This window comes from Aspergillus ibericus (assembly GCF_003184845.1).
Source record: "Aspergillus ibericus CBS 121593 unplaced genomic scaffold BO80scaffold_51, whole genome shotgun sequence".
In the NCBI taxonomy this organism is placed as follows: Eukaryota; Fungi; Ascomycota; class Eurotiomycetes; order Eurotiales; family Aspergillaceae; genus Aspergillus; species Aspergillus ibericus.
The window spans coordinates 138,507-156,927 of record NW_020292149.1 but is presented as its reverse complement, the minus strand read 5'-3'; the positions used below and the strand labels follow the sequence as shown (position 1 = coordinate 156,927).

The window sequence follows — 18,421 nt, the reverse complement described above, 5'->3', positions numbered from 1 at the left end:
TTTCAATGCCGCCTAGTTCCCGGCCTCTCACTTGCTCGGCACTTTCGTAGTTCGTAATTGTCTCCTGCAAGTTTGGAGTCAGATGGAATGTGGTCAGACATTGATGCCGCTTCTTCAAGGGGCCCTTGACGCTAAAACTATCCACCGAAGTCAGCTGCCGCGTGGTGGTCGGAAGTCAACTTTAGTGCTAGTACTCCGTAGATCGATAGTAGTCGATGAGCTAATGACTGGAAACGTACTACTGGGGGATCCGTCTATCCAAGATTCCGAGTATGACAGACGGCGGGGGAGCTGCGAGGGCGGCTATGGCCGGGCGAGGGCGGTTGATCCGACAATAACCGAGCGGATATTCACCCGGAATGTTCACACCCTCATCATAAGACTTGCCGATACTCCGTACGGAGCATCAATTTGCAATCCCTTGCTGGCCGACCATCGGCCATGAGGTTGGTATCAAGGCGATGCGCGTAGTCCTTGGCAACAATCACGGGGTTGCGTTCAAGGGTCACTTGCTGATAACGGATCGCGGCCGAGCATGAGGGGTCAGGAGGGGGTTATCGCCCATCCAAGGCATGACCTGACATCCTCATCTTCGTCCTGAAGCTACTTCATCTCAAACTATAACCGTACAATTGGAGACACTGACATCAGCATGGCCGCCCTCACCGACGAGAAGACCTTGAATGAGCTACGGCCCAAGGCCGTTTTGCAACCACTGCATAACAGTATCCCACCAGAGTTGCTATCTCGCTTCGACCCGGTCTATGTGGAACACTACAACAAGTACAATGCCGGCAGGCTGCATACGCACGAGGTCCCAATTGAGGAATTCCGCAAGAACCCAGCCAAGTACGCCATCAGCTACGGTCGTGCTCTGGGCCCCGATGTCTTTCGCATCACGGAGCAGAAATGCCCCGTGCAGGGTGGAGAGATCACAGTACGCATATTCGAGCCCACTCCTATCATGGATGAGAATAGCAAGGCCAAAAAGAGGGCCGCATATGTCAATTTCCATGGAGGGGGTTGGGTGTTCGGCGATCTCTCAAAAGACCACGACTTCTGTAAAAGAGTCGTCGACAGTCTGGACGGGAACCTGGTTGCGTTCGATGTTGACTATCGGCTAGCGCCTGAGCATAAGTATCCGATCCCTGTGGATGATTGTTGGACAGCTTTCAACTGGGTCAGCTCTGATTGCCCTTCCATCCAGCCCGGTATGATCGCTGCGGACTGACACCGCGTGCAGATCCGCTCCCAAAAAGCAGAGGAGTTCAATTTGGACCCGAATCGAATGGCCGTCGGAGGGTCTTCGGCGGGAGGTCATCTGTCAGCCGTGGTCGCCCATCTCTGTCGTGATGCCAGCATCCCGTTGCGCCTGCAGGTGCTGAATGTGCCCGTGTGTGATCTACTCAGAGCCTTCACTCCGGATGGCGAATTCGATCGGGAAAACTGCCCCTATGCATCGTATCAAGAGATGGAGTTCACAGCAATCCTTCCTGTAGCACGGATGGCCTACTTCCACAGACATTTCCTTGGGGTTCCTCGGCCAGCAAGCTCGGAGGAGGTGAGTTACCATGCTCGCTGGCAGCCATAGCTGCGCGCCACTGCAAGTTGCTGATTTGTGCATTAGGACTGGAAGATTTCCCCTATGATGGCCCCCGACTTTTCTGGGCTGGCACCAGCGTTAATCTTCACCGCTGAAATGGATCCTCTGCGGGACGAAGGCGAGGTTTACGCTGCCAAATTGAGAGCCGCCGGCTGTCAAGTGGAGTTGGTGTGTATGGCCGGAGCACCCCACACATTCTCCCTGTTGGACGGCATCTTGGAGAGCGGACGTCAATACAGTGAGAAAGTAATTAGGACGATGAGGACGGAACTTGTGATGTAGATAGGTAATTCGGCTGAAGGGATGTGGCTGGAAGGGGCGGAGTAGTATGGACTCTGGAGAACAAACAATGCATTGACATTCCATTGGAGATGCGGAGAGACAGGCAGGATCATGGTTTATCCGACGATAATCTTTACCGTACCGTACCCGGCGCCTCGTCATAGATGCTTGAGACGGCGGTCAAGGACGGGTAACCGGCGTCATGGCCGTACCGGGCCGGGAGTTTTCGGCAGGCGGTATCGGAAACGGTTGGGGTGGATTAAATATTATATGCGCGGCTGTTGCTGCTCTTCTTCTTCCCTTCTTTCTGCGTGGTTGGATCGTCCCCCAGGTTTTGGGTAGAATTGAACATTTATAGATCGCTCTCCATTTTTATCCCCTTCTTTTAGAAGTATGACTACCCCAGATTCCTTGACCCATGGTCCTTCCAATGGCTTCCCCCATTGGCCGCACACACCCTGTCTAATGCGCGTGATGAGCAGATCAAAAGCCGGTCGCCATGTTGACACCTGCCCACTCGTCCCGAGCCGCGGTGCGCTCGATGGCCTCTCTGACACATGCTGCATCTCGAGCATCGGCCAGCACCCCCGCAGTTGCCCGCGCTGCTGTGGCTGTCACTCCCGCCTCTTTCGGTTGCCGTCGCCTTTTGAGCTCCAATAGCCGTTCCCTCCAACAGTTTCCCCGCCTCCAGTCCCTGAACTCTACCTCCAGCAAGAGAGCCTTCAGCACCACCATCAGAATGGTATGCTCATCTACACCTCTACGAAAGCAAGCGAGCACTCAGTTCGATGGCGATTGCCATCACCATTGAGACACCGCCATGTGGAAATACATTACTGATCGGTTATTGCTCTAGTCTTCGGCTACCCGCACTGAAACCGATGCCTTCGGCGAGATCCAGGTATGCACGACACTCGTGGACACGATTCGCGCCATGCAATTTTAACTGAGCATTCTTTCTAGGTCCCCGCGGACAAGTACTGGGGTGCCCAGACCCAGCGGTAAGATCCCGATCTCGAGAATGGTTGCGATACTGGAAGCTAGACATGCGACCGGACGGAGGAATGAGAGGACGCTGACTGATGCTACACTAGCTCCCTGGGCAACTTCGACATCAACCAGCCCCAGGACCGCATGCCCGAGCCCGTCGTCAAGGCTTTCGGTATCCTCAAGGGTGCTGCTGCTACCGTGAACATGCAGTTTGGCCTCGGTAAGCCGCCATCGACCCAGAGGAGACGGTTTCAATCAGGTTGACATGTGGATAGACCCTAAGATCGGTAAGGCCATTCAGCAGGCTGCCGCCGAGGTTGCTGAGGGCAAGCTTTTGGACCACTTCCCTCTCGTTGTCTGGCAGACCGGTTCCGGCACCCAGTCCAACATGAACTCCAACGAGGTCATTTCCAACCGTGCCATTGAGATCCTGGGCGGCGAGAAGGGCTCCAAGAAGCCCGTCCACCCCAACGACCACGTCAACATGTCCGCTTCCTCCAACGACTCGTTCCCGACCGCCATGCACATTGCTGCCGTCCTGGAGCTCGAGAACACCCTGCTGCCTTCTCTGCAGAGCCTGCGGGATGCCCTCCAGGTCAAGGTCGAGAACTTCGAGAAGATCATTAAGATCGGTCGTACTCACCTGCAGGACGCTACCCCTCTTACCCTCGGTCAGGAGTTCTCTGGTTACGTTGCTCAGCTCGACCGCAACATTGAGCGCGTTCAGGCCTCCATCCCCCACCTCCGCTTCTTGGCTCAGGGTGGTACCGCCGTTGGCACTGGTCTGAACACCTTCAAGGGCTTTGACGAGGCCATCGCCGCCGAGGTCACCAAGATGACCGGCACTGAGTTCAAGACCGCCCCCAACAAGTTCGAGGTCCTGGCCGCCCACGACGCCATTGTTGAGGCCTCTGGTGCCCTGAACACCCTGGCCTGCTCTCTGTTCAAGATCGCCCAGGACATCCGTTACCTCGGATCCGGTCCCCGTTGCGGTCTTGGTGAACTGGTCCTCCCCGAGAACGAGCCCGGTTCCTCCATCATGCCCGGAAAGGTCAACCCCACCCAGTGCGAATCCCTTACCATGGTCTGCTCCCAGGTCATGGGTAACCACGTCGCTGCCACCATCGGCGGTATGAACGGTCAGTTCGAGCTGAACGTGTTCAAGCCCGTCATGATCCGCAACCTGCTGCACAGCGTGCGCATCCTGGCCGATGGCATGAAGAGCTTCGAGAAGAACCTGGTCCACGGGCTTGAGGCCAACGAGCCCAGAATCAACGCTCTCCTCCACGAGAGGTATGTATCCCGTGTGAAGTTGCGGATCCCGCGCTGATCGCTATCTAGTCTGATGCTTGTCACCTGCCTGAACCCCGTCATTGGCTACGACATGGCCTCCAAGGTCGCCAAGAACGCCCACAAGAAGGGTCTCACTCTCAAGGAGAGTGCGATGGAGCTGAAGGCTCTGAGCGAGGAGGACTTCGACAAGCACGTCCGCCCGGAGCTGATGCTGAGCCCCAAGGAGAAGAAATAGATGTATAGCCGGAGAGTTGGATGAACGCCACCGGCGGGGAGATGTTTTGGCTTAGCTTGGAGGGAGCAATCTAGCGACGACGAGCTTTTGCCTTTTCAAATCTATGTATACTCAGGAATACTACTGTACTATTCTTACTGTTCAGCTTATCCGCGGATCACCCTTACGTGCATGCACTCTCGTAGGCATGGAATTGGTTCTCGAAAAATTTCCGGTATAACCTTGGTCTGATCTCGGGGCGGATTCCGTGGTGCTATTTTTGGATGGTAGCGGTCCCACCCCCCGGTCTATGCACGACTAGCAACCACTGCTGGTGGGCTGTAGAGGGCGGGTGACAAAGAAATCAACCAACCCAGGAGTCAGGTTGTACTGCCGCAGGGCTTGGAAGGGACCAACAGCCTAGCAGGTCCCGTCGACCTGTTGAGTGTGGTAAGTGACCCGTAGAGGTGGCGGTAGTCAGGGGGAGCGCCATCTGCCATGGGGATTGGTTTCAGGCGGACCCATGGGCCTCGCCGGTGCCTTGCGGCCTTGTTTATTACTTCCGCTGAGTCCTCCACGACCTGTTCTCTTCCTCCATCCCTTCCCCTGCCTCCATATAACCACCTTCGTTGGAAATTCTCTGTCTCTCGTTCCAGATATCTGCTTATTCCGTCTTTTACGTCTCTCGTTCCACGTCGTCTCTCGGTCCTCCCGATCCAACCCATCCTCCAATTGACCCCGCCACTAACCAGGGGCCTTCCTCCAACGAACTCCTCCGCACACCGACTCAAGAACCTCTTCTTTTGACCCCCTCCTCTCCCCTACAATACAACCCACTACAGTCAAAATGACCAACACCGCAACCGTCCCCCCCACCCCCGTCAAGGCCGTCTCCTCCCCCGACGACGCCCCTCTCTTCCCCGCCTCCCTCATCTCCCCCGAAGTCGCCGCCGTCCTGCCCGAAAACTACACGATCCGCCCCGTCCGCCGCTCCGACTACCAGCGCGGCTACCTTGATGTCCTGCGTGTCCTGACCACTGTCGGCGACATCACCGAGGAGCAATGGAACCAGCGCTATGACTGGATCTCGTCCCGCAACGACGAGTACTACCTCCTTGTTGTCTGCGACGGCGAGGACCGCATCGTGGGCACTGGTAGTCTGATCGTTGAGCGCAAGTTCATTCACTCTCTTGGCATGGTCGGTCATATTGAGGATATTGCGGTCGAGAAGAACCAGCAGGGAAAGAAGCTGGGGTTGAGGATTATTCAGGCGCTGGATTTCGTGGCTGCCAAGGTTGGATGTTATAAGGTATGATTTCCCCCTCTCTTTTCATTTGAAGCGCTTCGGTATTTCAGGGAGTCAGCATAGACAGCGAAACTAACATGATGTCTAACAGAGTATCCTCGATTGTTCCGAGACCAACGAGGGCTTCTACCTGAAGTGTGGGTTCAAGCGTGCTGGATTGGAGATGGCGCACTACTACTAGATTTCTTCTGATTGGAAGCTCGAGTTATATCTGTTTCGGGTTCTGTATTTCTCTAATAAAGAGTCGTTTCTCTTTCGGCGTTTCCTTATATACATAGATCTGGGACGGGGTTATATTGTGGATGGTATTGACATGGTTGATCATATGGAGAAATTAGACGTTTATTTACAGCGTATACACGACTGCAAGCCTCTTGAATATCACCACTAAACAGCCACAACACAATAGAATAGAACCTAAGCACAGAGTGTCTAGTCCACAACTTTCTACACCACAACTATCCCCAGATGAACATAGCAATTCACATCCATAATCCCTCCCCACCATCATCAAACACATTGTTTCTACCCACCTATCAACAAACATCCCTCCCGCCCGCAAAACCCTCCGAGGATGCAGAGTACAAGCACTGATTGTTGTCATGGTTTCCCCGGCATGCAACTAACCCCTTTATGCCTAAGGCAGGAAGGGACATAAGCATAACCTTGACTGTTACGCAAATGCAACATGACTTACTCAGCTATGCATGCAGTGCCGGAACAGGTTAGTCTAGGTCTGTGCCCTATAGTCTGTCACGTGATAGGCCCTGATGGGGCCCGGCATATCCGGGTTGGAGGATCTTGAACAGCCGGGCTAGACTGTTTGGTTGCAAGGCTAAGGGTGGTGATGAGATCATATGGGGCGCGTGCTTTTTTGATGGATTACGGAGTACTGCAAGGACTGTACCGAGCGATACATCGGGGAAAGGCTACTGGATGAAGATTGAGGAAAACAAAGGGCCATCATATCACATCCATTTTTCATTTTCCTGGGGGAGTATAGTAAAGATACCATAGGGATGGGAAGAGGAGAGGGAGGGCGCAAAATGATAGAAGAAAAAAAAGTCCTATCCGAGAGGGGGAGAGGGAATTCTTGATCCGTAAGAAATTCCCCCCGACCCCATCGCTCATACGCCGAAAGAAATTCGTTTGGTTAAATAGAAACTTTGTGAGGCAAAAAACGCTCCTGGGGGATGAGACCTCCCAAATTCCCTATGTCCACACATTTCCCAGTGTTTTCTTCCTTTACTCCCCAGCCCAAGCCAGTGCCGCTTCTATTCCGTTTTTTAACGCGACTTGGCAGCGACCTTGGGGGCAGAGCCCTTAGCACCCTGCTTGCTCTGGATGCGCTGGGCGGGAGCAGCGGCGTTCTTGGCCTTCTCGGCGCGCTTGCGGCTCTCGTTGGCGGCCTTCTTCTCCTTGGCATCCTTGATGGCCTGCTGGCGGGCAGCGGCACGGGCCTCAGGGCGCTGGCTGCGGCGCTCCTTGATCACATCGAGGGAGGCACCAACGATAGCACGCTGGCTCTTGACGGCACGGCGGGTACGCTTCTTGGCAACTTCCTGTATATCACGTAGGGTCCCGTCAGCATGTGTCCCCCACATAGACTCCTCCAAGCAGTTGCTTGCAGCATCATGTCCCAGGTTGTATTATTCCATTCAATCCCGCAATCGTCATCCCCCCCTTCGATGACGCATGGTCATTGTGTTCGTGTCGTGAATCGATCCAACCATCCTCCTCTTCAACCCGCATGGCAACACAACAAAACAATCAATCCAAAGGGAGAAATGGCGGTACTGACTTCAGAGATACCCTTCTTGTGCTGGCGACGGTAGAGGACAGTCCAGGCGATGCGACGGGGGTTCTTGCGCTGGAGGAAGAGGGACTCGGACTTTCCATTCTGGAAGCGGAAGATCTTGCTGTCGCCACGGACGTACAGCTTACCCTATATATTGTACAAAAAAACCGTCAACTGAGTATTCTTTCCATGCTTTGGTGCAAGGTGTGGATATGGTTTCGTGGTGGAATCGAGGCCGGTCGGTTTTGCAGTTCTGTCTGGCGGAAAGGGACACAAAACGCACCTTTCCAGGGTAGATCTTCTGACCGCTGAAAGAATCGTCGTAGGTACGCATCTTGAACGTCTGAGATGCGCAGCCGGTCGAGACGAGATGTTGTCGGTTGGCGTTGGGTGGTTGAGTCGAAGCGGTCTCTGCGGCGAGCTGTTCGTGAGACTGACACAATTGTGGTGCGGTGCGGAGCCTCGCTAAGCGGTGCCACGTGACCACCCCTGCCCTTGGCTGTTGGCTTCCGCCTCAACTTCTCCAGATATCGGGGATCGGGGTGTTTACGGTCGATGACTTTTGTTTTGGCACGGGCTTGTGGAACATTATGATAGTTTCTTATCCGAACTCAAGGTCTTAACCTCTCTATGATGGCACACCTGGATCGGAGCTGTTTCAATAGATATTCGTTCTCGATGCTCTCAGATTAATGCCCCTATATGAATGACGAAATGATACCAGAATCACCATCCTCAATCCATCCAATCTCCACCTGTAAGATCAAAATAATAACCAAGCATCAACCAATAAACTATTAAAAATTAGAGGAGTCGTCACTTGATCATGATCGTGTCTTATCGTTTCACTACACGGCGCACCACCGACCGCTCGTGCCAGTCGCATTCCGCCCAAGGATTTGCCTTGCACTCCTGAGCGAAAATGGTTGTCAGCCCAATTGCCTGGTCCGGTTGAAAGAAAGAGACACCAGTCGTCGCTCACCTTGCATTGCACATCTTGGCACCAATCATCTGGGCACACCCCGCAACAGGACGGGCAGACGTGCCTTCCGCAGCCTCCAGGCGCTGTACACAACGAGAATGTGCTTGTGTCCTTAACGTAGGCTCCCACGACTTCTATGAGTCCCATGCTTCGTCCTCGATCTCGCGATAAGAGAGGGTCGCATTCCTCATCGGTGACTACGGACCGGAGTTCCTCGTACACGCAGCAGAAGGTATCGCAAACAGGGCATTTCCCGTAGCATTTGGTGCACCAAATGTTCCTGTAGTCCCAAGCCCTGATGTCGTCCTCTCTCTGGCGTACCTGGGGCTTGCTGGGATCGTGCGTTTTGACCTCGCACGCGGTGCTCTGGCGGATGTATTCGATCTTTTATTATGTTAGCAGCCTTGAAGCAGCGGCTATGAAATTGGATGCCATTTACCAAATCATTGAATGAGCTCTTGCTAACTATGGGGAAGCTCTCGTCATACTGGTTGCCCGCTTTGTCTCCGCCCTTGCTCTCGCTATTGCCATTTCCACCGCTGACGCACTGGTCTTCCGCCATAACATGTACCACTTGTTTCAAGCTTCGGCCGGATTTATGGCTGTTTATGGATGGAAAGCTCGGATGAGCACGATGCAAGGCGTCCATGTTATTCATTTTCTACTCGCGGTCTGTTTCAGTAGTCACTATCGTGAACACATCATATGCCTCTGGACTAAAGAGCACCCACCTTCTGTTGATCTGTAGCGCTTCACAACTTTTGTAGGGGTGATCGCGAATTTGACCTTCTTGGACGTTTTCTTGTCTTTGTGCTTTTTCAATATTCCGGTCAGACCACGCCCTGTTGTGATTATATGATCGATGTCGAGCGAATCGGATTGATGCGAGGAAGACGGTACCTCATCGGGCTTCTCAGGAGCGGTAGATAAAGAGTGAGATGTTTGGGAGCTGCTTGGGAAAGAACATTCAGGCGGAGTGTGCAGAGATATTACATCGTCACCTTTTTCTATGTGCTGCGTGGGGTTCTCATTCACAGCAGATAAAGAAGGCGGGTCCTCCTGGTCATCAGTGATACGGAAAGTGCTTGCTAGCTGGGTGGTGATGTCGTTGGTTTGTTGGTCAAGTTCAGACGACATCAGATTGTTGCACTCTTTTGTCTGGAAAACGTGTGAGTCGCTCCCAGAAGCGTGGCTGTCACACACAATAATAGAACTAGATACCTTAGCACATTCAAGCTGGTAAAATGCATCTGCAAAGAACCGCACCTAGTTTTCCCATAGTTGCTCCTACCACTCTTCTTCCCTTTCTTACTCTTGTTCTTCCATCTTAACATTCTGGCTGATGGGCTTCTAAATATGTTGAAGTGCTCAGTAAGTAGACAGCCTGCTAAGAGTTAAATACCACTGATAGTAACAATATCCAGCACTTAGCTGGTAGAAAGATTGACGGGGTTTAAGGAAGAAAGAGATGAGGTTGGATTCAGCATGCGTGTGTATTCACTCTGACTAACACTGTGAGCAGGAGCAAGTGATTTCTGCCGGGTATGGCAGGTGACCATGCGCACAGGAAGGCACGACCCGAAGCTGTATTAAATACAGGCTCTACATGAGCACCAAACTACTAGGTAGGTTGTTAAATCGGGCCCCATTAAGTTATCTGATATGCAACTCAAGCGCAGGATACATAGTCAGGACAGTCAGTCCCCTAGCTAGCGTCCAAGGTTGTATATGCATAGTACTTCTGATTTTCGGAGATTTATCAAATGCCCTGCATACGAGCATCGCTGGCTGCATGAACCAGCGGTAGTCGATAATAATAACTGCCTATAGAAACCGAGACCTAACATTCGCAGTCGGATTTACCCTGTAAACATTACGCACGTAGAAGCAAACACGGAGAAGAACTATCTACTACAGGTATATTGCGATTCTATCGAAGCATAACACTCTAAAATCGGAATAACTAGATCTTAGCCTGAAGAAAGCAAGCATATGCCTATACCACACAATTTGGAATGAGCCATAGCCCTTTCGCCATACATGGGCATTGCTGGGGAAACGAACCGTGGCTGATGAAAAGATAATGCCTGTTCCGTCATATGGGAAGGTCCGGGGGAATTCAGACCTATCCTAGAGAGCTGCCAGGGAGGCAGAACGCAGTACTTTTGCTCATGGTCACATCGCAACATTGCCGCTCTTACAGTTTTTTGCAGGTTAAAGCAGTTCTTATGCCTGTCTTATCTAGGTCATGGCATGGGTTCTAGTCCACTCCTTAGCTGTCTGTATGGCTGTTGGCTCGTCCTCCTTCCAACGTTGAGCAACGTCATTTGCAAGCGGGTCATCCGGGTTCGGGGCTCCCAGCAAAGCCTGGATTGAGAGCAGGATCGTACGGATTTGCAGGGCAGGGGACCAGTTGTCTAACCACACATTAGCCATTTAACGCCTTCCAGTGATTGTCCGTAGAAATGCATACTCTTCAAAACATCCAAGCAAATCCGCCCCAGGCGGTCAATGTTGGGATGGTAGATCTTGGTCAGAAAGCGAATCTTAGGCGGAGTCATCGGGTAATCTTCAGGCAAGAACAGTTCGAGGCGAAAGATGCCACCTTCAAAGCAATCAGCTTCCATCCTCACAACCCAAGGAGTGATTATTGTTTACCTTCGTACGGCGACTGCGCCGGTCCGTGGATGGAGACGTCGAAGTAACGGAGGTTGTCTTCATGGGGTACAGCATTGATGCCAGGGACTCTGTGGACATGTATGCGTCAACAATTCCTACTGCGGTGGTACTAGGTTAAATAATGGAACTACTTACGGCTCTGCCATCAAGCGCTCTGTCTCCTTTATGATTCTCTTTGGCAACGCCATCTTGAGCCTGTCGAGTAGCAACGTTTAATGCACTGTGCACCCCCGCGATTCACGTTTATCAAGGTGGGGCTTACGGCTCTGCTCCTGCAGTTTTCTGACCGTCGGAAAGCGGCGGATACCTTTTCCACGTACTGTTGGAAAGGGAAGACTCGGCACCAGCCTTGAGCAGATGGTCGGGGGTGAGATTCAGCAGCGGCCACCTGGGATGATCCTATCGCTGGTGTTCGATATGGAACGACGTAACCGACAGAGGGGCTGCGCTTCCTGGGCACATCGTCCACCGTAATGGGCGCGGGAGGCAGGAGAGACTAAGAGTGCAAGATCCCGGGCCCGATTGGGAGGATCGGAGGCAGCGGCCGGGAGCAACTCGCCAACCCCAGACTTGCGGAGTGGCTGGTGCGGATTGAGGCCCTCGTTTCGGATGTTTCCCCCTAGGCAAGACTCCAATTGATTTGTGGGCTGCTCCCTCACTTCCCGTACTAATCGTGTCTAAATAGCGTTCTTTCATTGGTTCGACAACGTTACGGTGCATCCATCTCTAGAATTCCAAGCTCGACCGCCCCATGAAGACCTGCGCAATGCGCGCAGCCAATTTCTCAGATCCGCTCACCCTACCCAACTGATGAAGAAGCCTCGACGAGCCCGGTCGACATGAGAGCACTGTCCACGATTGCATGTATACTTATCACCAATGTGCTTCCTGATTCCTTAACTCCGACATTCCCACACCGTGTGGGCAGCAGCCGATAGGTAGCACAGATATTAAGGAGATTCAGAAGGCCGGAGTCGGCGACATAACTATGGTGGACCTCAACGAGCCTAGGCCACCCACATCGGCCTTCGAGAGCCCAACATTTGGCGAGGATAGCTCGTTTCATGTGGAGCAACCTGTTGGGTCGATGTCAATATCGCCCTGTGGACGGGATGTGGTCTTAGCTTCAAAGGAGGGTCTCCACGTCATTGATCTGGACTCGCCCTACTCTCCGCCCAGATATCTTCCGCATCACACACCATGGGAAGTTGCAGATGTCCAGTGGTCACCGTTTGCCTCCCGAGACTATTGGGTCGTAAGCACGTCAAACCAAAAGGCGCTGGTATGGAACCTAGGAATGAAGAGCTCACAAAGCCCTATTGAACATGTTCTACACGCGCACACGCGAGCCATCACAGATATCAATTTCTCTGCCTACCATGCAGATATGCTCGCGACCTGTGCCGTGGACAGCTTCGTCCACTGTTGGGACCTCCGGACTCCCTCCCGTCCTGCCATCTCATTCTCGGACTGGCTTGCTGGAGCTACCCAGGTCAAGTGGAACCGACAAGACCCCAACGTTATTGCCAGTTCCCACGACAAGTTCTTGCGGATATGGGACAAGCGAATGGGCGCGTATCCAATCAAGTCCATCGAGGCACACAGCACTAAAATTTACGGGTTAGATTGGAATCGAGTGCGGCCCGGAGCTCTTGTGACCTGCTCTCTGGATAAGACAATCAAATTCTGGGATTATACCGTGGATACTGAGGTACCGGAGAAGGTGATCAAAACACCGTTTCCAGTATGGCGGGCAAGGAACACCCCTTTCGGATGGGGTGTGTTGGCCATGCCACAAAGAGGTAACAGTGATCTCCATTTGTATAGCCGCAGAGCTGGAGATGGCTCTACATCCAATGATGACCTTCCTCTGGTGCATAGCTTTCCAGGACACAAAGGTCAAGTGAAGGAGTTCCTCTGGAGAGCACGCGGCGGAGTTGTGGATGGCATCGATAACCGAGAGTTCCAGCTAGTGTCTTGGGGCACAGATCGGGAACTGCGCTTACACAGGGTAGATCCGGATATCATGCAAAGGGTTGGCTTCGAGAAAGGGAAATCTTACGTGTCAAATTTACACCTCACGCGCAAGGGCGCCCTGTACCGGTCATATCGGGACACGAATGTTGACCAAGATGACGAAGATACGGACTCGTTGTCGCCCACCACTCGACAGAGCTCTACACCTCAGACTTCGCGCAACCAGGGGATGAATACGATATCGGTTCCGTATGCTCGCGCTTGGACGCAGGGTGGAGGGAATCCCGAATCCCGAATTGGCATGCAGGGCCGGACGAACATTCGAACCGACACCAATCCTATCTCCTGGATGCGAGGCGTGAAAATATCCGGCTGGGATATTGAAACCCTAGGGGATGAGATAACCCATGTCGGCGAAAAATTTACTAAGGTTGCTTTCGAATCCGTTGATGTCAGGCAACGAAAGGCAACCATATCCCTTCTCGGACCATGGGGCGCAGATGGTGACTCCCTTTTCCTGAAAGTCGACATCAAATTCCCCGTCGATTATCCTCGGGCTGCCCTGCCGACGTTTAGTGTGCAGAAGACTGCGGCTGTTACTGACCAACTCGCCGAGAAGATTATCGCCGAGCTTCGCACGATTGCCGAAACCTTCCTTGCTCACAAGAGAGGGTGTCTCGAAGGAGTTGTTCGCTACCTTTTGGGCGAGAGTACCCTGGAGGAAAGTATAGCATGGATCCTCGGGGAAACCGCAGACACCGTCAAGTCTCCCGTCAACGGTCAGCTAGGCGGCGAGGAGTCTAGTGATGAGGACGAAGTCGGGCTGTCTCAAAGCCAAGATTTAGGCATGAGCTCTGAGCTGCTTCGTCCGGTCAACGCCAATGTGATGGTTCCCGTGGCCAAGGGATGCGGTGCGCTCTGGGCCAATGATGGCCGGTTGGTGTGCTTTTTCCCTTCTAAGAAGGACAAATCGAACTGGCTGGAAAACCTTGGGTTTAAGGAAATGACCCGGTTATCGAGAGCGGACAAGGTCTTTGAAGGATTCGGTCGGATACAAACTAATTCCCCTGGGCCTCGGACATCTGTTACGATGGCTAGCACTGATGATGGCGCTTCTGAATACTCTGACGATTCGGATGCCGAGTCGTCAAGCTCTTCTGGGTCTTCTGGTATATTGTCAGGACTACAACACCGCTTCCCAACGCCCCAGACTTGGCGAAGTGGTGGCAGTCTTGGACTGTACCGGCCGCGCTCTACGGACAACTCCCAGAGATCAACCATCGGGGCGATGACGGCGAAGTCGTCTGAAAGTTCACAGAACGTGATCTCAATCCACGACTTCAGTGACCTGCTCCCAGCGAAGCGGGATCTGGCTAGCAAGTATCGCATTTGTGGCAAAGTCACAGATGTCTGTGCGCATAACTCGGCAGTAGCCCTGGCCCACGGCTACCATGAGCTGGCCCGAATCTGGGGACTTGTTCGGCTCATCCTGCACAACAGCAAAACCTCGATGTTCTCGTCTGGGTTTGACACCCTGGACCGGCCGTATATCCAGAGGAAAGACAGCGCGGTGGATCTGAGTTATGATACGGGAAGCCAGGACCAACGTCCCAAAGAGCCTGCGAATGCCGCGATCCAATGGGGCGATCATCCATTCGGGGGTCGCTGGCTGATCCCTGCCCTTTTTGAGCACTTTGAACAGATTGGCGACGTGCAGATGATTGCCATGTTGTCTTGTGTTTTGCATGAGCCCAACAGCGACGAGACCTCAAAGGAACAAGCCCATAATAACAGGGCAGTGTCCAAGCGAATGGAGGAACATGCATTCTCATTTGATCTATACGCCCCCAACTCGGTCATGCAGAACAAATCGCAGCCGGTCATGCCACTTGCCGCTACGCCAAAGGACAGCCATGCAACACCCATCACACATAATTCCGGACGATCTTCGTCTGAAATCTGGCGCCCGGATTCTACTCCCCCATACTCCACAGGCACAACCCCTCCTCTAGCTGCCCGAGCCGGGCCTTTGACAGCAGACCGGAAGACTTGGACCCAGAATATAGCAATAGCTGCTTCCCCTGACCAGCAATCCCAACCGCGCAGTGGGTCTGGCCTTGGCTCTGTCCTGGCTTCCTCCCTCTCACGGTCCCTTACGTTTGGGCCTTCATCGGCGTCTCCTCCGGCAACCGCCCTATCCAGAAAGATTCTCAACCCTGGTGGTAGTCCTAATACAATCGGCGGACCGGGTGTGTGGGTGACCAGCGCGTTTTCTGCCAAACCTGCCTCAGCAGTTCCCGACTACCTGACCACTTCTACCGCTCTCACTTCACAAACCCACTCCGACACGGAAAGTGAGCGGCCTACTCCTGCCAAACCTTCCACGAAGATTAAAGCGGTCTTGAAGAACCAGGCTGCTTTTGAGAACAACGGACCGTCACAGCATAGCTTCCTGGACCCCAAGAAAGAGTGGCTGTACCGGTCGTATCGCGCAGTATATGCTCACCTGCTGTCCATTTGGGGACTGCCAGTGCAGCGTAGCGAAGTGCTCAAGATCGGCGGCAACCCAACTCCCACCAAGGAGCCGCCAACACACCGTCGCCACAGGAGCCACCACGATTCGTTTTCGCTCCCAGCCTCCAAGCGCAGAAGCTCCACAGTAGCGGCTGTCGACACCGATAACCAAGGTCTTGAGATCCATCGCCACTGCAGTAGCTGCGGCCGGGCTCTGCAGCATTCCATCTTCGCCACGAAGGCTCTCACCGACGCGGTCCCCAAGAGCCACGTGAAGAGCATAACTATACCTCCAATCACATGCCCCCACTGCAAACCGAAACAGCCTCTTGCCCTCAAAATCCCCTGCGTTGTCTGCGGCGAAGTCGTTGAAGGAATGCTCATCCCCTGCCTCGGCTGCGGTCACGTCAGTTGCTTCGACTGTCACCGCGGCTGGTTCTCAATGGCTTCATCGGACCCGCAGCGTGATCTTCACAACACCGAGCAGGACGAATACCAGTTCTGCCCCAGCGGCTGCGGCTGCAAATGCGCCGATTATATTGACACCGACATACCCACCACCCCAACGAAACTGAACCCGACTTCCCCGAGCACGCATGGCAGCGAGACCTCGCTTTACCGTCACCGCGCTAAGCTTTCGGATGGATCGGGATCCTCCAAACACAACGGCGAGGTCACGACCAGCGTTGGTCAACACGAAGACGACCTCGATCAGTGGCAAGCTGCGTCTCCCTTTGCTTCTCTTGCCCGGGGCCTGGGCGGCGGTTTGAGCAGAGGGCTACGCGTCAAGGACGAGCGGAGAAAGTCCAAGCCTACCACCGCCCCGTTTGTGCCGAAGAAGTCTTCCATGAACCAGGTGGAGAGCAGATGAACTTGCTGGTTGCGGGGTGTTTCAGACCCTATCACGATTCTTGATGTATACCAATACCCATGTTGTTCAGCGGTTGCCATATCTTTGACATTCAAATGATCGAGTTGCTTGACTAGATATACGTTGCTAGATTACTACCCTCTAGTACCAATCAGAGTCTCTGGTTACCAATTAGAGCCTCTAGTCTACCTCGTCATGAGCCGTTCGATCGAGTCTACATTCTAGGCCACTAACAAAGGTGACACCATCGTAATACGCCCCATTCCCCAGTTACTTATCCAAACCCCAAACAACATTCTTCTTGACACCCCAAATCCCATAAACAGCCCAATTCCCTCAAATTCACTCCCAAACCCATCCCAAACAGTATCCCCACCATCCACCCCAACACAATGAAGAAAAAAAAAAGATTCATATTTTATTGATTCAATCCTCTCAAATCAACCTAAGATATCACAAACACAAGACAAAACTCCGCCAGCGCAACAAGAGCACAAGCCGTGGAATTTCATTCATGGGTCCCGGGACACACCGTGTTCATTTCCAATCCAAATCCCGGGTGAGAAAAGACGTCATTGGGGGGTTGTTTGAATTTACTCAACGTTGCTCTCGAAGTTCTCGCCCTCAACGAGGTCGGGGATGTCGTCCTCATCGTCGTCCTTCTTGCCGTCAGCGCCGGCCTGGTTCTTCTGCATGTTCTGGTAGCTCTCGGCGAGCTTGCGGAGGGAGGCAAGGCTGTCGGGGCCGAGCTGGTTCAGGATACCGGGGACGAGCTCGGTGAGTTCCTTCTCCTCGCCGTTGCCGTAGAGGGCGAAGGTGTTGGAGGGGACGGAGGCGTGGACTATTCAGCATTTGTTTTAGTATTGTCCAGACTTGACGGAGGAGGGGGTTGTGTGTATGGGTGGTAGAGGTTAGGGGGAGAGGTTGGAATTACCCTTGGGGGCACCGAAGTGGATGACGTTTCCGTCCTCCTTGAACATGTTGACCTCCTCAATGGCCTGGATGGGCTGGACGTTCATCTTCTTCAGGGTGGCCTGGAGCTTCTTGTCATCGGCACCGGAGGACTTGTGGACCTTCTTGACCTTGCGGCGGGGAGTACCCTTGCCTCTGGATGTTGTTAGTTTCGCGGTTTCGTGGACATCGATGGTGTGGTCTGGTGTGTGGTGTTGTATTATACGTACCCTGTAGTTAAAGAGAGTGGTGGTTAGCTTTAGTCGTCTTAACTCATACCAAACCAAACCATACACGCGAATCAATCATCAATCCATTGTGACGTGATCGAACAGGATAGGATCGAGCTAGCTAGCTGTCCTAGCCATTTCTCGCAGAATCCAATCCCATTCCATCACGTACACAAAGACTGAGCTCTTTCGTGGGAAATGATTATAAATCGAGTTTCTTCCCCCAAAAAACCAAGAGAAAAAAAAGAGAAGGAAAAAAACGTACCAATCCGCACGCTAGCCTGCATCTTAGCCAACTTTGCCTGATCCATTTTGATGATGATATGAACTGTTTCCGTTCAAACCTAAGAAGCGGGTGTTGTCAGATCTCGTCGGTTGAGGTGAGTGTGGAACTTTTGCACACAGAGGATCGCTCGGTAAGGTGAATGGCGGGCGTGTGTGTTGGGGGGAATCTCAAATCGCGACCGTGGACAGGATTTCGGATGAAGAATTTCGTGTAGCCGGACACGGGATCTGAATTTCCAGGGCGAAAAGAGGGGTAGTGTAGACGTACCTAGATTGATGATGGGGTGGTGCTGGAGGGGAAGGAGGAGAGCAAGTGGAAGTGGGAGGATGAGATGAAGTTCGATGATGCGCCGGCGGGTTTGTGTGGGGAGCAGCGCCGACTGCGTCCACTCCCAGCGCTGCGCTCGCTAATATTCGTGATTCTGCTACGCTACGGTAGGGATCTA

The 18,421-nt window shown here is 53.2% G+C and overlaps 8 protein-coding genes across 8 annotated transcripts; 4 read left to right on the top strand and 4 right to left on the bottom strand.

Annotated features, from left to right (window-relative positions):
- The first annotated feature begins 399 nt into the window (after positions 1-399).
- BO80DRAFT_390934 (alpha/beta hydrolase) lies at positions 400-2,003 on the top strand. Its single transcript, XM_025717168.1, has 3 exons — positions 400-1,180; positions 1,244-1,561; positions 1,628-2,003. The coding sequence occupies exons 1-3, from the start codon at positions 653-655 to the stop codon at positions 1,883-1,885; spliced, it is 1,104 nt and encodes a 367-aa protein (XP_025571231.1). The 5' UTR covers positions 400-652; the 3' UTR covers positions 1,886-2,003.
- Positions 2,004-2,384: 381 nt separating this feature from the next.
- BO80DRAFT_390932 (class II fumarate hydratase) lies at positions 2,385-4,447 on the top strand (the record flags this gene model as incomplete). Its single annotated transcript, XM_025717167.1, has 6 exons — positions 2,385-2,627; positions 2,742-2,786; positions 2,849-2,886; positions 2,980-3,095; positions 3,151-4,168; positions 4,217-4,447. 6 exons carry the CDS (start codon positions 2,385-2,387, stop codon positions 4,401-4,403), a joined length of 1,647 nt encoding a protein of 548 aa, XP_025571230.1. The 3' UTR covers positions 4,404-4,447.
- A 782-nt stretch (positions 4,448-5,229) lies between these two features.
- gup1 (glucosamine 6-phosphate N-acetyltransferase) lies at positions 5,230-5,869 on the top strand (the record flags this gene model as incomplete). The annotated part of the gene is made up of 2 exons (XM_025716197.1): positions 5,230-5,691; positions 5,780-5,869. The coding sequence occupies 2 exons, from the start codon at positions 5,230-5,232 to the stop codon at positions 5,867-5,869; spliced, it is 552 nt and encodes a 183-aa protein (XP_025571229.1).
- Positions 5,870-6,974: 1,105 nt separating this feature from the next.
- Positions 6,975-7,820, bottom strand: BO80DRAFT_365334 (60S ribosomal protein eL24; the record flags this gene model as incomplete). The annotated part of the gene is made up of 3 exons (XM_025716191.1): positions 6,975-7,250; positions 7,490-7,633; positions 7,770-7,820. The coding sequence occupies 3 exons, from the start codon at positions 7,818-7,820 to the stop codon at positions 6,975-6,977; spliced, it is 471 nt and encodes a 156-aa protein (XP_025571228.1).
- A 210-nt stretch (positions 7,821-8,030) lies between these two features.
- On the bottom strand, positions 8,031-9,638 carry BO80DRAFT_483566 (uncharacterized protein). Its single transcript, XM_025723438.1, has 3 exons — positions 9,157-9,638; positions 8,908-9,088; positions 8,031-8,852 (listed from the first exon to the last, which is right to left on the bottom strand). Exons 1-3 carry the CDS (start codon positions 9,603-9,605, stop codon positions 8,250-8,252), a joined length of 1,233 nt encoding a protein of 410 aa, XP_025571227.1. The 5' UTR covers positions 9,606-9,638; the 3' UTR covers positions 8,031-8,249.
- Positions 9,639-10,360: 722 nt separating this feature from the next.
- BO80DRAFT_505148 (E2 ubiquitin-conjugating protein UBC13) lies at positions 10,361-11,616 on the bottom strand. The gene is made up of 5 exons (XM_025724462.1): positions 11,410-11,616; positions 11,283-11,342; positions 11,127-11,215; positions 10,942-11,073; positions 10,361-10,885 (listed from the first exon to the last, which is right to left on the bottom strand). Exons 2-5 carry the CDS (start codon positions 11,333-11,335, stop codon positions 10,710-10,712), a joined length of 450 nt encoding a protein of 149 aa, XP_025571226.1. The 5' UTR covers positions 11,336-11,342; positions 11,410-11,616; the 3' UTR covers positions 10,361-10,709.
- Positions 11,617-11,791: 175 nt separating this feature from the next.
- Positions 11,792-16,805, top strand: BO80DRAFT_214578 (Mtc5p). Its single transcript, XM_025714338.1, has one exon. It carries the CDS (start codon positions 12,136-12,138, stop codon positions 16,507-16,509), a length of 4,374 nt encoding a protein of 1,457 aa, XP_025571225.1. The 5' UTR covers positions 11,792-12,135; the 3' UTR covers positions 16,510-16,805.
- On the bottom strand, positions 16,631-18,001 carry BO80DRAFT_496707 (nascent polypeptide-associated complex subunit family protein; the record flags this gene model as incomplete). The annotated part of the gene is made up of 3 exons (XM_025724037.1): positions 16,631-17,350; positions 17,444-17,616; positions 17,952-18,001. 3 exons carry the CDS (start codon positions 17,999-18,001, stop codon positions 17,103-17,105), a joined length of 471 nt encoding a protein of 156 aa, XP_025571224.1. The 3' UTR covers positions 16,631-17,102.
- Between the last annotated feature and the right edge of the window lie 420 nt (positions 18,002-18,421).

Bases quoted from the DNA above. Each gene is read 5' to 3' on its own strand.
- BO80DRAFT_483566 (XM_025723438.1), bottom strand. From the start codon at position 9,605: ATGTCGTCTGAACTTGACCAACAAACCAACGACATCACCACCCAGCTA. The intron at 9,089-9,156 runs GTGACTACTGAA...TGCTCATCCGAG, and splicing joins CATATGATGTGTTCACGATA to CTTTCCATCCATAAACAGCC. The intron at 8,853-8,907 runs GTAAATGGCATC...ACATAATAAAAG, and splicing joins AGAGCTCATTCAATGATTTG to ATCGAATACATCCGCCAGAG.
- BO80DRAFT_505148 (XM_025724462.1), bottom strand. From the start codon at position 11,335: ATGGCGTTGCCAAAGAGAATCATAAAGGAGACAGAGCGCTTGATGGCA. The intron at 11,074-11,126 runs GTAAACAATAAT...ATTGCTTTGAAG, and splicing joins GGCGCAGTCGCCGTACGAAG to GTGGCATCTTTCGCCTCGAA. The intron at 10,886-10,941 runs GTATGCATTTCT...ATGTGTGGTTAG, and splicing joins TTGCTTGGATGTTTTGAAGA to ACAACTGGTCCCCTGCCCTG.
- BO80DRAFT_390934 (XM_025717168.1), top strand. From the start codon at position 653: ATGGCCGCCCTCACCGACGAGAAGACCTTGAATGAGCTACGGCCCAAG. The intron at 1,181-1,243 runs GTCAGCTCTGAT...CACCGCGTGCAG, and splicing joins GTTGGACAGCTTTCAACTGG to ATCCGCTCCCAAAAAGCAGA. The intron at 1,562-1,627 runs GTGAGTTACCAT...TTTGTGCATTAG, and splicing joins GGCCAGCAAGCTCGGAGGAG to GACTGGAAGATTTCCCCTAT.
- BO80DRAFT_214578 (XM_025714338.1), top strand. From the start codon at position 12,136: ATGGTGGACCTCAACGAGCCTAGGCCACCCACATCGGCCTTCGAGAGC.